Below are 12,994 nucleotides of genomic sequence, written 5' to 3'. Positions count from 1 at the left end.
GTTGGATTTCAGTCAGGCGGCTGTGAGGTCTAGTCAATGGTATAAATTCTTTCATTCTGCAGGAACTGCCTGTATATTCTCACATTGTCTTGCACCACAAGAACCCTGCACTGTGAATCCCTCCATGGATATGCCTCCACAGAACATCACTGACCCATTTCCAAATCTGTCATGCTGACAGGCAACATAACTACTCCATAGGAACCTGCTCTCATCTGTGAAAAGCACAAGGTGCAAGCGGTCGCCCTGGTATTTCTGGTATTCTATGGCAAATGCCAATCTGGCTCCATGGCACCAGGCAGTGAGCACAGTGCCCACTAGAGGACATCAGGAGCTCAGGCCTGAGACCTTTCTGATTGTTTGGTCAGATACATTCAGACCAGTGTCCTGCTGGAGGTCGTTTTGTGCATATTGGGCTGTTCATCTTTGCACAACTGAGATAATCTGATTAAAAAAACGTGTCTTCTATTTTTTTTCCTTTTTATTAGGCAGAATATCTGGGATACTCATTTTTTATTTGTATTGAAATACATGCAAAACCTTGTAGAATAAACATCTACACATTGGAGATATTTTTTTAAATCTGTAAGCAGCAATGTCCATGTGCCTTTCTCTCCAGCAGGTAGCGCTACATTACAGTTAAGTAACACTCTCCACAAACACTGCATTGTCAAGTTGCAATTAAATCCAAATCCATCTTGGCTGTCCTTCTGATGCATTTTAGGAATTCAGACATCCTTCAACAACATGTACTGAGACTGCGTTTCACATCACAGTCTGGGGCGGCAGAGGATGCATAAGCCGCACCCGCCGGTTAAATTTTCTTGTGGTTCCATTCTAGGTTTTATGGTAGTGTTTGTCTTTCGCTGACTATTGTCTAGGTCCGTAAAATCTTCAGTGTAACTTTCAGTGCTTTTAGTATCATACAAAAATCGTGAAATTCTCCGCGGATTTATTTTTAAATAAATAATAACACGCCATACCCCTGAACATTGATCAGCAAAGCTGGAAAAGCACTGCCATAAAGCTTCGGCTAGAAGCGCAATTCAAGCCCAGACAGGGCTGGCCTGAGTCTTACGCAAGGTCGCTTGTAAGGTCACCTGACATCACGCTGGTATGTAAATTAGCTGACTGTGGGCTCTGTCAGCTAGTTCGCCGGCACTAGCGGTTAAAACATGGTTTAAGGTCGCTGCCGATAGACCGCGTTCGCTATAATATTGTGTTTTAAACTAAGTTTTGCAGTCATGTCGTGGACTACAGGATCGATTCACCTGTTCCTGATTTTGTGTTTTACACAAACTTGCCTGACGATGCACCCAGGTAATATTTCAACCTGTTGATTCAGTCATTATTGCCGTAGTGACTGGCAAACTGTTCATTTTGAAAATAATTGGATGTTTTGATTTATTAATTTGATCTTTTTTTAAAGTGCTGAAGTCTTATGTCAGTGCTTGATGTTTTAGTCTCGGATACATTCATTTGTTTGCATCAGTGTGATTGGTCAGAAACAGCTCCAGTTTAATGGATGTTGTAATGCATACAGGTGACTCATAAACATACTAACACAAACGGGTCAAAGTGCCCTAAGCTTAAGGAACTGGGTGTGACATTTGTTCCTATACACACCGTAAACCTGTTATTCTTCTGCTTTTCATATATTTTCATATTGTGACTTCACAGAAACCAGAGGCTTCACAGGTACAGAGAAAAATGGAAGCCTGTGGATCAATCCAAATGACGAAAACGTCCTGAGCGGTCGCCTTACAACCGTCTTTCTCCCAATCATTTACATAATTGTGTTTTTGGTGGGTCTCCCCACCAATGCCTTGGCAATCTGGGTCTTCCTCTTCAGGACCAAGAAAAAGCACCCATCTTCGATCTACATGGCCAACCTGGCTCTGGCTGACCTGCTCTTTGTCATCTGGCTCCCCTTAAAAATCGCTTACCACTTCAATGGCAACAACTGGATCTACGGAGAAGGATTATGCAAAGTGCTGGTAGCATTTTTCTACGGCAACATGTACTGCTCAGTTGCCTTTATTGCATGTATAAGTGTTCAGCGTTATTGGGCCGTGGCTCACCCGCTGTCTCAGCAACAGAAGAGAAACCGTGTAGCTGTTTCTGTCTCCGTCACTATCTGGGTGGTGGTCTGGCTCATCAGCATCCCTCTCTATCTGTATAATCAAGAAGTTAAGATAGCAAGACTCGAAATCCTGACCTGCCATGATGTCACCAAGCCCTCTCAGAAGAAGATTGCAGCAGGCTACTTTCTGACAATGGGAATGCTGGGATTTGTCGTTCCCACTATTGTGTGCATCGTATCTTATGTTCTCATGCTGAAGGCTCTCAGGAACAGCATGAAGGATCCTGCCATTGCCAAGAGACGCAAAAAGGCTGTGGTCTTGATCGTCACTGTCCTTGTTATGTTTTTATTGTGCTTCACCCCGAGTAACATTATGCTGATGGTGCATTACATCCTCCTGCTTAAAGGGGCGGACAACAACTTGTATGGGTTTTACATCACGACCCTGTGCTTGGCCAGTCTCAACAGCTGTTTTGACCCTTTTGTTTACTATTTCATCTCCGAAGACTTCAGGGAGCACGTGAAGAACACATTCCTGTGCCGAAGTGAGCGGACAGCACAGAGGATGAGGGTCTCCTTCAGCGCTTTGAAGTTCTCCAAAAAAAGCAACTCGTATACGTCAGGGTCAGGGAACACACGGAGCACGGATTGTTAGTGAATTCTTGATTATTATTTTTTTAAGACTTGTTTTTATCATTTTACTGAAATGTCAAAAGGACTTCCTGGTTTGTTACAGGTGAACAAGTCAGTTTGACTTTTAATGTTACTGATTTTTAAAGTTTTGTAAAATCTTTGCTTTCATTTGTTTTTTTTGTTTTTTTTCTTGTTTAATGTGTAACATTTCTTAAAGCTGCTTTAATTTAATTTATCCAGGATGTGATCAATTGCTTTAGACATTACAAACGTGTCCAAAATTGTGCCATAATTTTTATTGAGAGCAACTCTGACAGCTTGTGCTAGAGTGCTTTGCTGCCTTGCTTACATAACATTTAGCGTATATCAAAGAAGATGAAGTCAGTTTTTGTTTGTTTTTTGGTAAATCTTTTTACTATATTTAAAAGGTTCTCAATAAAAGTATCACCTCAATTAATTGTGCTTTCTCACTGCATACTTGTTAGGTGTTATCCATCAGCTCACTATTGCTAACCGAACTGGTTACATTTGTGCACAATTCTTTAAATTAATTGAAGTTCTCTGATTTCAGTGCCATTAATTTAATAAGTAAAAATAATGTTTTATAAAACTGGAAAATGTAATATAATATTAAATGATATTGCTTTTATCAGTTTTCCATTATGCTTCTGACAGTTTGTGAAACAAGTATGCAGTTGCATAAATGCCATTGCATGTGGCATTAAAAGTGTTTCTGTTACTCACTTTGTTTGGTCATCAACATTTCCTCTGACTGTATCATCAGGTAAACAGTTAGAAATGTCAAGCTAGATGTTCCTTATTTTCAAAACGCAGTCAGCTTTGTGTTCCAGAAATTTCCGCCGCTGTTCTTTTTGGTGGGTTAACATACACATAGATAGATAGATAGATAGATAGATATCTGAGAGAGAGAGAGAGAGAGATACACAAATCATGTATTTTGAATATCTCATTGGAGGACTAAAGAGCTTCATTTTGGGTCTTCTTGTTTTCATGACCTGCCAAATAATGATCACTTACTACAGTACAGTGAGAATTCCTGCATTTAAATATGCAGTTATAATTTTTGCCTTTGAGCAGAGTTGGGTTTCCTGAAGTAGCTCAAAAGTTCCCTCACAAAGGGAACTATGAGTTCATACAATTTTTTTTCTTTCTTTCTACAAGCTCGGATTGTACAGAATGTACCACAGCACACCTCGGCACACCTACACAGGAGAGACAGATCATATCGCTTACACAGTTACATGTTTTGCCCCTTTTGCGCTTATTTTCATATAATTTAACTAATTATTTACATGGCTAGATACCAAGAGGAAGAGAGATGGCATGATATCAAAAAACAAACAGTGTGTATTCACAAAATCATAATTTCAGCCACACAAAAACATACTTAAGACCCACCTTTTCCCTACAGTTCATTTATATATTTACAGTGTTGATATTTCCTGCCTGCTGTGCGGTGGTCTGTAGTTTCTGTAACTCTGAAAATAAAACCAAATGACTAGTTAAAGCATCAATCAACAGAACATTCGTCAACTTAACGTGTTTGACTTTAGGCCTGTTTGCTGGCCATGTTTTCTCTTTTTTCCTAAACGATAAACACTCAAAAAACTAATGTCAGATTTGAAATAAGTTTCTACTTCAGTATCAATAAAATTCAGCCACCCTTCATTTACCACTGACAACGGAATTTTAAAAATGATAATAAAATAATTCTTTATAATGTGTGGTAAAGGTGCCTGTAACTTATATGGCATGTTTATTTACTGCGTGTTTTGTTCTCACTGAATCAACGGAGCTCCACAGAAACCCGTAACAGGAAATGCACCTGAGGGCGGACCGGGCGGGTTTGGACATGACGCAAGCGTAGGAACAGGTACTCTCGGGGTGTGTCCTTCAATGTTGGAGAAGTCGTCGGACATTTAAGACTCAGCTGGCTGTTAAGAGGTCGAGAAAAGGAGAATTTGCACCGAGAGAGTCTCAGCGATAGAAACATGGGTTCAACACGGTTACTGTGGCTGTTGGTTATTTTCTGCTGCGGCTCCGTCTCATCACGTAAGTTCAAAATCCCTGCGCTGTCTCGAAATGCCAGGGTGCTGTTATACCGAGCTCGGCTCATGTTTTGTTTTGTTGTTGTTGTCACGGTCTAAAGCCGGGTGTCTAAAGAGCAAATATTTTAACCGAGCTCTTTTTAAACTGGGATTGTAGTAACTTCACAAAAGAGTAAAACTTTCGGGAAATAAAGGCTTACTTTTCAAAACTTAAGAAGATACTTGACACAGGATCGTTTTTACGGTTTTAACAGATCCTTATCATTATCATGTATGCTTTAGACCAAAAGGTCTCTGTACCTAATGAAACGACTCCTGTCTGAGGCCATTGTGATGCCTCAAATAACTTGTTTGGCTCAGCCAACAGAACTAAACCCAAATTTAGTTTGGGGCGGGGGGTCTGTAATAACAACTTAAATGATAAGCTGTCATTGGTGTTCTGTCTGCTGGTTAATCAGTAATTTAAACTGTAATATTTATTTCCGTTTGTATATGTGTTTTAGAGAGAGGCCGGACGTTCATCGGACAAAAGGACCCTGAAAATTCAAACCAAGTTGTTGTGGATGAGGAAGTATCAGCTACGCTTAAGAGTAGCCTCACCACAGTCTTCTTCCCGATCGTCTACATCATCATATTTGCAGTTGGACTTCCGGCCAATGGCATGGCAATCTGGGTCTTTCTCTTCAGGACCAAAAAGAAGCACCCTTCATCAATATACATGGCCAACCTGGCTCTGGCTGACCTGCTCTTTGTCATTTGGATTCCATTAAAAATACACTACCACATAAACGGCAACAACTGGATCTATGGAGAGCCTCTCTGCAAAGTCCTAGTGAGCTTCTTCTATGGGAACATGTATTGCTCTATTCTGTTCATCACCTGCCTGAGCGTGCAGAGGTACTGGGTTGTGGCTCACCCGCTCTCTCAGCAGAGGAAGAATAATAAAATTGCCATTGGTGTCTCTGTAGCTATCTGGGCTTTTATCTGGGTCACCACCACTCCTCTGTACCTGTATGACCACACGGCCAAGCTAAAAGACCCCAACGTAACCACATGTCATGATGTGACTGTCATAAAGGGCCTAGAAAATCCATTCGAGTCTATCAGGTTGCCATTCATCTACTTTATCATGATGGGAACAGTTGTGTTCCTAATCCCTTGCATAGTGATCATTGTAGCCTATGCTATGTTGCTGAAGGCTCTGGGGACAAGCATGGAGGAAAGTACAGCATCAAAGAACCGACACAAAGTTGTGGTGTTGATCGGAATCGTCCTGGTGACCTTCCTTGTGTGCTTTATTCCCAGTAACATCATGCTGCTGGTGCATTACGGTTTACAAAAGAACAGTATAGGAAATCATGGTTACAACGTCTACATCTCTACTTTGTGCTTGGCAAGTCTCAACAGCTGCCTGGACCCATTCATCTACTACTTTGTGTCTGAGGATTTCAGAAACCATGTGAAGAACACTCTGCTGTGTAGGAGCAGCAGGGCTGTGGAGCAAATGAGAGTTTCCTTCAGTTCCATGAAATATTCCAAGAAGAGCAAAGCATACGTGTCAGATGTTGGGACCACGCAGAGCAGCACCTGTTAGTGAGAAAAGGAGAGGAGAGACTCTGATTCCAGGCCTGGTTGTGCTTTTACAGTGTAAACACTGTAAACAAAAAAAAAAAAAACACATACCAGATGGACTCTGGTAACCAAAGATGAACTTTTATTTATAATTTGAGCCGCTTGGCATTAAAATGTGAAATGTATATGAGTGCCTGTGTTACGGGTCCACACCTGCTTCATACTGACATGCAGAGCTTTGAATGGACTAATGTGCTTCTTCCTGTGGTTTTGACTGATTATCTTTGAATATCAATAGAAATGTAATTTAATATGAATGACATTTATACTATAGACACATTAACCTGTTCAGAGAGCTTGTGAATATATTGATTTTTATGAGATAAATTAGCTTTTTTTTTTTTATATACACACACAATTCATACATCCAGCAAGTTTTATTTTTGTCATTTTAAAGCCCTTTTATCACGCTTTTGCTTATTTAAAACAAAAAAAATGAAGGGAGAACAGTTGACATTGTTACTAAGTTTCTTAAATAAATGGTAAAACAACAGGATTTAGTATCTGTGAAACTTCTTTTGTGCTATTACGTAACTGATAACGTTCCTGTGACCCGTGAGTCACTATTCTCATTTTCGTCCTGCAGCTGGATGAGACGCAGTGTCATTGATGAGTCTCGGGCAGTAATTCCTGGAATGTTGTTGTGTAGAAACTCGGTGCAACTTCACACAGTGTAAAGGCCAGCGTTTTAAGCTTGGACTTTTAATGTTCACTCCTGTTCGGTAAATGAGCTTAGAGTGGAGAGTGTTGAGGAATGATTAACAGATCAGTGAGGACGACCTACATATAATTGCATTTTCTACCGAGTGGTTTTAGTGGCAGACTAGTTTCACCTCTGAAACATAAATAGCTAGTTTCACGTCATCTTTATTCATTTGGTTTAACCCAGTTAGTGTTTTGTATTTTATAAAAAAAAATTAATGGCGTGCAGTCCTCTTAGAGGCCAGTATTGTTACACTTTTTTTCAGTCGACATTGCCAGCGTCTAAAAGACAATATGGTCAACAAATGTATAAAGGGAAAATCTACTGCAGTCTTTTCTCTGTAGATAAGGAGTAGGTAAACTGCCGTGGTTCAAACACTGACCCCACCCATTTACCCGCCACCATCCCCCCCCAGGTACACGTACACACACAAACAGGCCAAGAATGCTGCTTCCCATTTAACGACTGGTTGTGGGAGCGCTCTGAGGTAAATGATTGTTATGGAGTGTCACCTTACCTTTTGTCAGCGCTCTGTGTAAAATGCGTTCTTTGCACATGTTGGGGGCAGGGACAGGACACACCCTGCCCTGGTTGCATTCACGTAGCTCCACAGACAGGCACAGGCACAGACACAGTTCACGTTTATTCAGGAACCACTTGTTGGATTTCCTCTGAGCAAAATTATTTTTAACAAAGCGTAGCGTGACTGGTACAGAAAACTGCTAAAAAAATAGGACTCAAAGATGGGTTTTATGGATATGGCTTCAGCTTCTATAAATGATGAGTTTAAGCTCTTTTATATTTTATATTACTGGTTTCATGAAGGTAGGACTTGGTTGTGAGTCTTTAAAGTTAGGAACTTATGAAAGGACTCACATTTTCTGAAACAGAATTCATGTAGAAAAGGCTAGAAAGGCTCCAATTATGATGGTTTGTTCCACATCACATTTAGCTCTCCAAATAGTCAGTGCACAGGTTCAGTCTCAACGCAAATGGCTGCAGTGATTCTGTACTTCTGTTTAATATGATTACAGTACAATGTGTTCCATTGTTGACCTTTACAGTGGTGGATATCAGACAATATGCAAGATGTACAATACTCTGCAAATGTCTTGATCGCCACTTATTTTTTTGAATATGTTGCTTCCAATGAGCCAGACTTCCATGTAAATTTGTATATGTAAAAGACTGCTATTGGTTGCTGTTCATTCTGCAACTCATTTTATTTACCGAAAGACCTCACGGTTTCCAGCTGGGCCAACTAGAAAAGAGGAAATGCAGCCTGTGGTTCAAGCCAAAAGACTTCCACTTAGCAGAAGTCTGGTTTTATGTTATTAAAGTAAACAAAGAATGCAGACAGTGAGCATGGTGGAAATTTCACTTTAACCTATGTGTGCGTAAGACTTTTTTTTTTTTGAATGATCTGCCTATGCTGGAATAATGGCAATAACTACTGCTACATTTAACTAGCAGTGAAGTAGCAGTGTGTGAGACCAAATAAAACCAGTGGCACTGTGGTTATGACATGCTGAACCGCAGACAAAGCAAGCTTTGTTTCACATGCAAAATGTAAAATGGTGAAAATAAATTTCTCACGCTGAAATGGTGCCACCTTAGACTCTTAGGTGCCTAAAACTTTTTTGACCTGAGCAGTTTCTTTCATATTACAGGCCTGCTTATAGTGTACATCAAAGGTTAGTGAGGGTCTCAGTTTCTCCGAAACTATTCTAATGGTCACCAAACCATGCCTTTATTAATATAAACATCTTTATTTACCCCACACTGCTATTTTTTGGGGGGTTAATAATATTCAGAGGGTAAAATAAGTAATGAACATGTCATCAATTTTCTAAATAAATATATTTCTAAAGTTGCTATTGACATAAAATTCTCACCAGATGTCAGTACCAACCCACGTGTTCCACCCATATAAAGAAATAAAATCACAGATGTTTGTGAATTAAGTTATGTGTAAGAATGAGAAATCACACAGGAAAAAGTATTGCCTTTTTGCACCTTGCTTTCTTTATGTGTTCTTATACGGTATGTGTGGAAAATGTCACGGATACTCTTACAGAGGCAATATTCTTTCTCATGTCTTGATCATTTTCGTTAATCAGAATTCAGTAATTTCCTAACTCACTCTAATGGCCATATTCTTGATCCCTTTTGTGTTTCTGGTGTTACTCCTAAGAACTGTATATTTAAGTCAAACTCTTTTCACTCTCTCATATTGAAGCATTAAGAACATTGACATAACTACTTTCTCCCATGTAACTGACAGTCTGCCTCGAAGAGATAATTTATGTACTCCTGATAAACTGGTGTCTTAATACAATTATGGACTTCACTCCTTTGAAAATTCACAGAACTGTCAGACTCTCTTTCATCCACTATGTTCCCTGGTTCATGTATCAGGAACACATGCACCACAATAAGGATGCCCTGTCTACACCTTAATTTGAATGTTATACAACACTCATCAGGTCTGCTCAAGGGAATACTAGGACTCTTTCCTCCTGACTGTTGGGGAAATATCTGGATTTATTTAGAAATCTTAATAAAGACCTGTTTCTCACTCAAGTGGCTAAATCCTGTTTATCTTCTCTCTGTCTTTAGCTGATATTATTCACTCTTCCCTAATATCTGGCTTTTTCCTGCACTGCTTAAAGCAATGATAATGCCAACTCTTAGGAAACCCCATACAGACCCTTTGAAATAATTATTGTCCATATGCTAATTTACCTTTGGGAAATAACTCTTGTTGTTTAGATCTAACTTCAACTTATTAGCAATCATCTTTTTGAATTATTTGATAAATAAAATTATAAATAAATAATCTGGTTTTCAGCCACTTCATAGAGCAGGGGTAGGCATGGTCAAAATCACAAATGATCTTCTGTTGGCAGCTGACACTGGGCTGTTAACCATATGCTCCTTGATCTGAGCTCTGCCTTTGATATTGTCTCTCATGATATTCTTTTAAATAAGGCACTTTCCATGTCATGTTGTAAATTGTAATCTCAGATTGTAATCAGGTATGTACAGTTAAAACATCTCACATCACAAGCTTCCCCAGTCGTCCCTAGTGTTCCCCAGGGCTCTTTCTTAGGCCCCGACTCAATTTGCTATTCATCAGTAAAGGGGCGACTTACATTTTTATGGCAGGTTTTACACGTCTGCCCAGAGTAAACCATTTGTTGGTGTGTCATGGGTTTCACACCTTAGAATTAGAAATAGAGTTTGCATAATATTGGTAAGCCACAAAAAAAAGAGAAAAAAAGAAAGGAAAGGAAGATAGTTTAACCAAAAAGAGGCAAGAATTAACCACCAGAACCTGGTTTTAATAAAGTACAGGAGTGTTGGATGTTACAAAACAGTGTGCTATTGAACAAGGTCTTTCAATGTACAAAATGTTCAAAATGCATGAAGATTTTGCATTTTGAAATGTCCAAACTGGTGAAGTTAAACTGACCTTTAATCGAGTTTAAAACAAAAAGTCAAAGAACTTACAGATGCTGTGACACAGGACAAAGGACACACTAAAGCACAAACACAGAAGGGTCACTGTTTTTATACTTTAGCAAGATGCTTACTTCTGCTTTTCTGCATACCTCATACACACAGTTTAAATTCATTGAAAGGTCGTATGTCTACGTATGGTATAGCTGGAAACACACAGAATACAGACACTGATGTTGTACAGATATGCCTGCTTAAAACTGTCACGTGGTTAGCTGAAATATGTGTAACCTCTGTTGTCAATAAGAGTGAGGCGGACGCAGAGGAATTGGAGTTGCTTGGACAGGCGAGTCGCACTCACTGCTCTCCAACGCTCCCCTCGCAAGTAAAATGTACACTGGTGTCTGTGTGGTTGCTTTCAGTAACAGGTTCTGTTTACCAGCAGGGTCGACTTAAACCCAACATAAATGAATTTTCATAGATCATTAATATGAATCACAGAAGAGATAACATAGTATCCTCCTCCACATTACTGTGATAAAGAGAATACTTTTGTATTCATAACATATTTATTGGACCTATTTATTACATCTTTCATTAAGCTGATCGTAAATACTGAACACAATCATGATATAGCAAGGTCAGTATTGCCCTACAATACAGATACCGGTATTTGAAGATGCAGGGTTTTAGGTAACACGTAATTTTGTCATAGTTGTACGGCTTTAATTTGGCTTTAACAACATCTAGGACAAATAGTTGACTTTATGACTGATGTATTGGGAGGAAATTTTAAATTATGAAGTTCCTGTCCTGACCATAATAAAAGAGGTTGTTTCATAGCAGTCATGCACTTTACTCTGCCTCCCCCCTATGCTGAGCAAATGCACACATTCACACAGATCTATTTGAAGTATACCTCTGTCTATACAGGAAGAGGTACACCTCGTCTAGTTATAAATACAACACATTTTGTACATTTGTCATCTTTTACGTAGCATGCTTATACCACTGTGACCTTTGCTGTATAAATATACTACCTGCAACTCTTGCAGGTTTCAAACTAGGACTTTAAGTTAAAAACAGCAGGGGTCAACACAGGTCAACAAGAGCATGGGAAACAGGTGGGATCACAGCTGGAACTAATTACGGTCCGAAGAGACCAGAGCCAAAAGACTTTTCACATATGACAAATGGAATTAAAGGGAATTAAATAACACGTCACCTAGAATTAAGCAATCACATGTTTTGTCTCAATAAGGATGTTGTGACAAAACATTAGCTCATTTAACAAATAATTTTTAAAAAATGCTTAAACCAAAGGAAGTCATTCTATTTGTGTTACACATTTAAACACACTTTAAACTAGTCGAAAGGTTGATCCACCATCTGGACACTTTTGTATTTGTATTTGTATTTACTCTAACTCATTTGGCCCTTATATAAGTCACTGTTTTATAGTTTAATTCACTCTAAATTCACTGTGAAATGAAAAAACAATTTTTTTAGAGATATAGTCACACTACACACGGTGATCACAAAGAATATAACACATGTCTGTCCAATACAGCACTCAGCAGTGAAGTAGGATAAGTAGTTTCTTCAATATGAGTTGATAATTTAATGGCAAAGTTGTGATTGTAGGAATAAACTTAATTTTAATAAATGTCTGAATAATTTTTTCACCACTGATTTGACTTCTTGTCATTGCCCCACTCATGTCATGGTTTGTTTTGCACACCGCCAACATCTGTCATTCCACCTCGCAGACACCTATGTTCAATCCACCTCCTCCCCATCTCCATGTTACTCGGGCTCCATCCGAGCATCCAACTCAAGAAACCTCGGTCAGAACCAGGCTCAGGGAGGGGCGGCCATCTGCTGCGACCGGTTGGGGTGAGAGAAGGAAGACAGGATAAAGACATGCTGTGGAAGAGAGACAGAGGTTAATAACAGATATGATTCAATGCAGAGAGGTCTGTTAATACATAGTGAGTGAGAAAGGTGACTGGAAAGGGAAAACTCAATGCATCATGGGAATCCCCCGGCAGCCTACATCTATTGCAGCATAACTAAGGGAGGATTCAGGGTCACCTGGTCCAGCCCTAACTATATGCTTTAGCAAAAAGGAAAGTTTTAAGCCTAATCTTAAAAGTAGAGATAGTGTCTGTCTCCTGAATCCAAACTGGAAGCTGGTTCCACAGAAGAGGGGCCTGAAAACTGAAGGCTCTCCCTCCCATTCTACTTTTAAATACTCTAGGAACAACAAGTAGGCCTGCAGTGCGAGAGCGAAGCGCTCTAATAGGGTGATATGGTACTACAAGGTCATTGAGATAAGATGGGGCCTGATTATTTAAGACCTTGTATGTGAGGAGCAGGATTTTGAATTCAATTCTGGATTTAACAGGAAGC

The 12,994-nt window shown here is 39.5% G+C and overlaps 2 protein-coding genes across 2 annotated transcripts; both read left to right on the top strand.

The window, feature by feature from the left end:
* Positions 1 to 50: 50 nt before the first annotated feature.
* Positions 51 to 4,251, top strand: LOC120718667 (proteinase-activated receptor 2-like). Its single transcript, XM_040007275.1, has 2 exons — positions 51 to 1,320; positions 1,681 to 4,251. Exons 1-2 carry the CDS (start codon positions 1,245 to 1,247, stop codon positions 2,736 to 2,738), a joined length of 1,134 nt encoding a protein of 377 aa, XP_039863209.1. The 5' UTR covers positions 51 to 1,244; the 3' UTR covers positions 2,739 to 4,251.
* A 361-nt stretch (positions 4,252 to 4,612) lies between these two features.
* f2rl1.2 (coagulation factor II (thrombin) receptor-like 1, tandem duplicate 2) lies at positions 4,613 to 9,703 on the top strand. The gene is made up of 2 exons (XM_040007274.1): positions 4,613 to 4,789; positions 5,289 to 9,703. The coding sequence occupies exons 1-2, from the start codon at positions 4,729 to 4,731 to the stop codon at positions 6,377 to 6,379; spliced, it is 1,152 nt and encodes a 383-aa protein (XP_039863208.1). The 5' UTR covers positions 4,613 to 4,728; the 3' UTR covers positions 6,380 to 9,703.
* Positions 9,704 to 12,994: the final 3,291 nt, after the last annotated feature.

Source organism: Simochromis diagramma, unplaced genomic scaffold (assembly GCF_900408965.1).
Source record: "Simochromis diagramma unplaced genomic scaffold, fSimDia1.1 OVJJ01000682.1, whole genome shotgun sequence".
Lineage (NCBI taxonomy): Eukaryota > Metazoa > Chordata > Actinopteri > Cichliformes > Cichlidae > Simochromis > Simochromis diagramma.
Note: the sequence above shows the minus strand (reverse complement) of the source record. Positions and strands in the feature narration are given on the sequence as shown.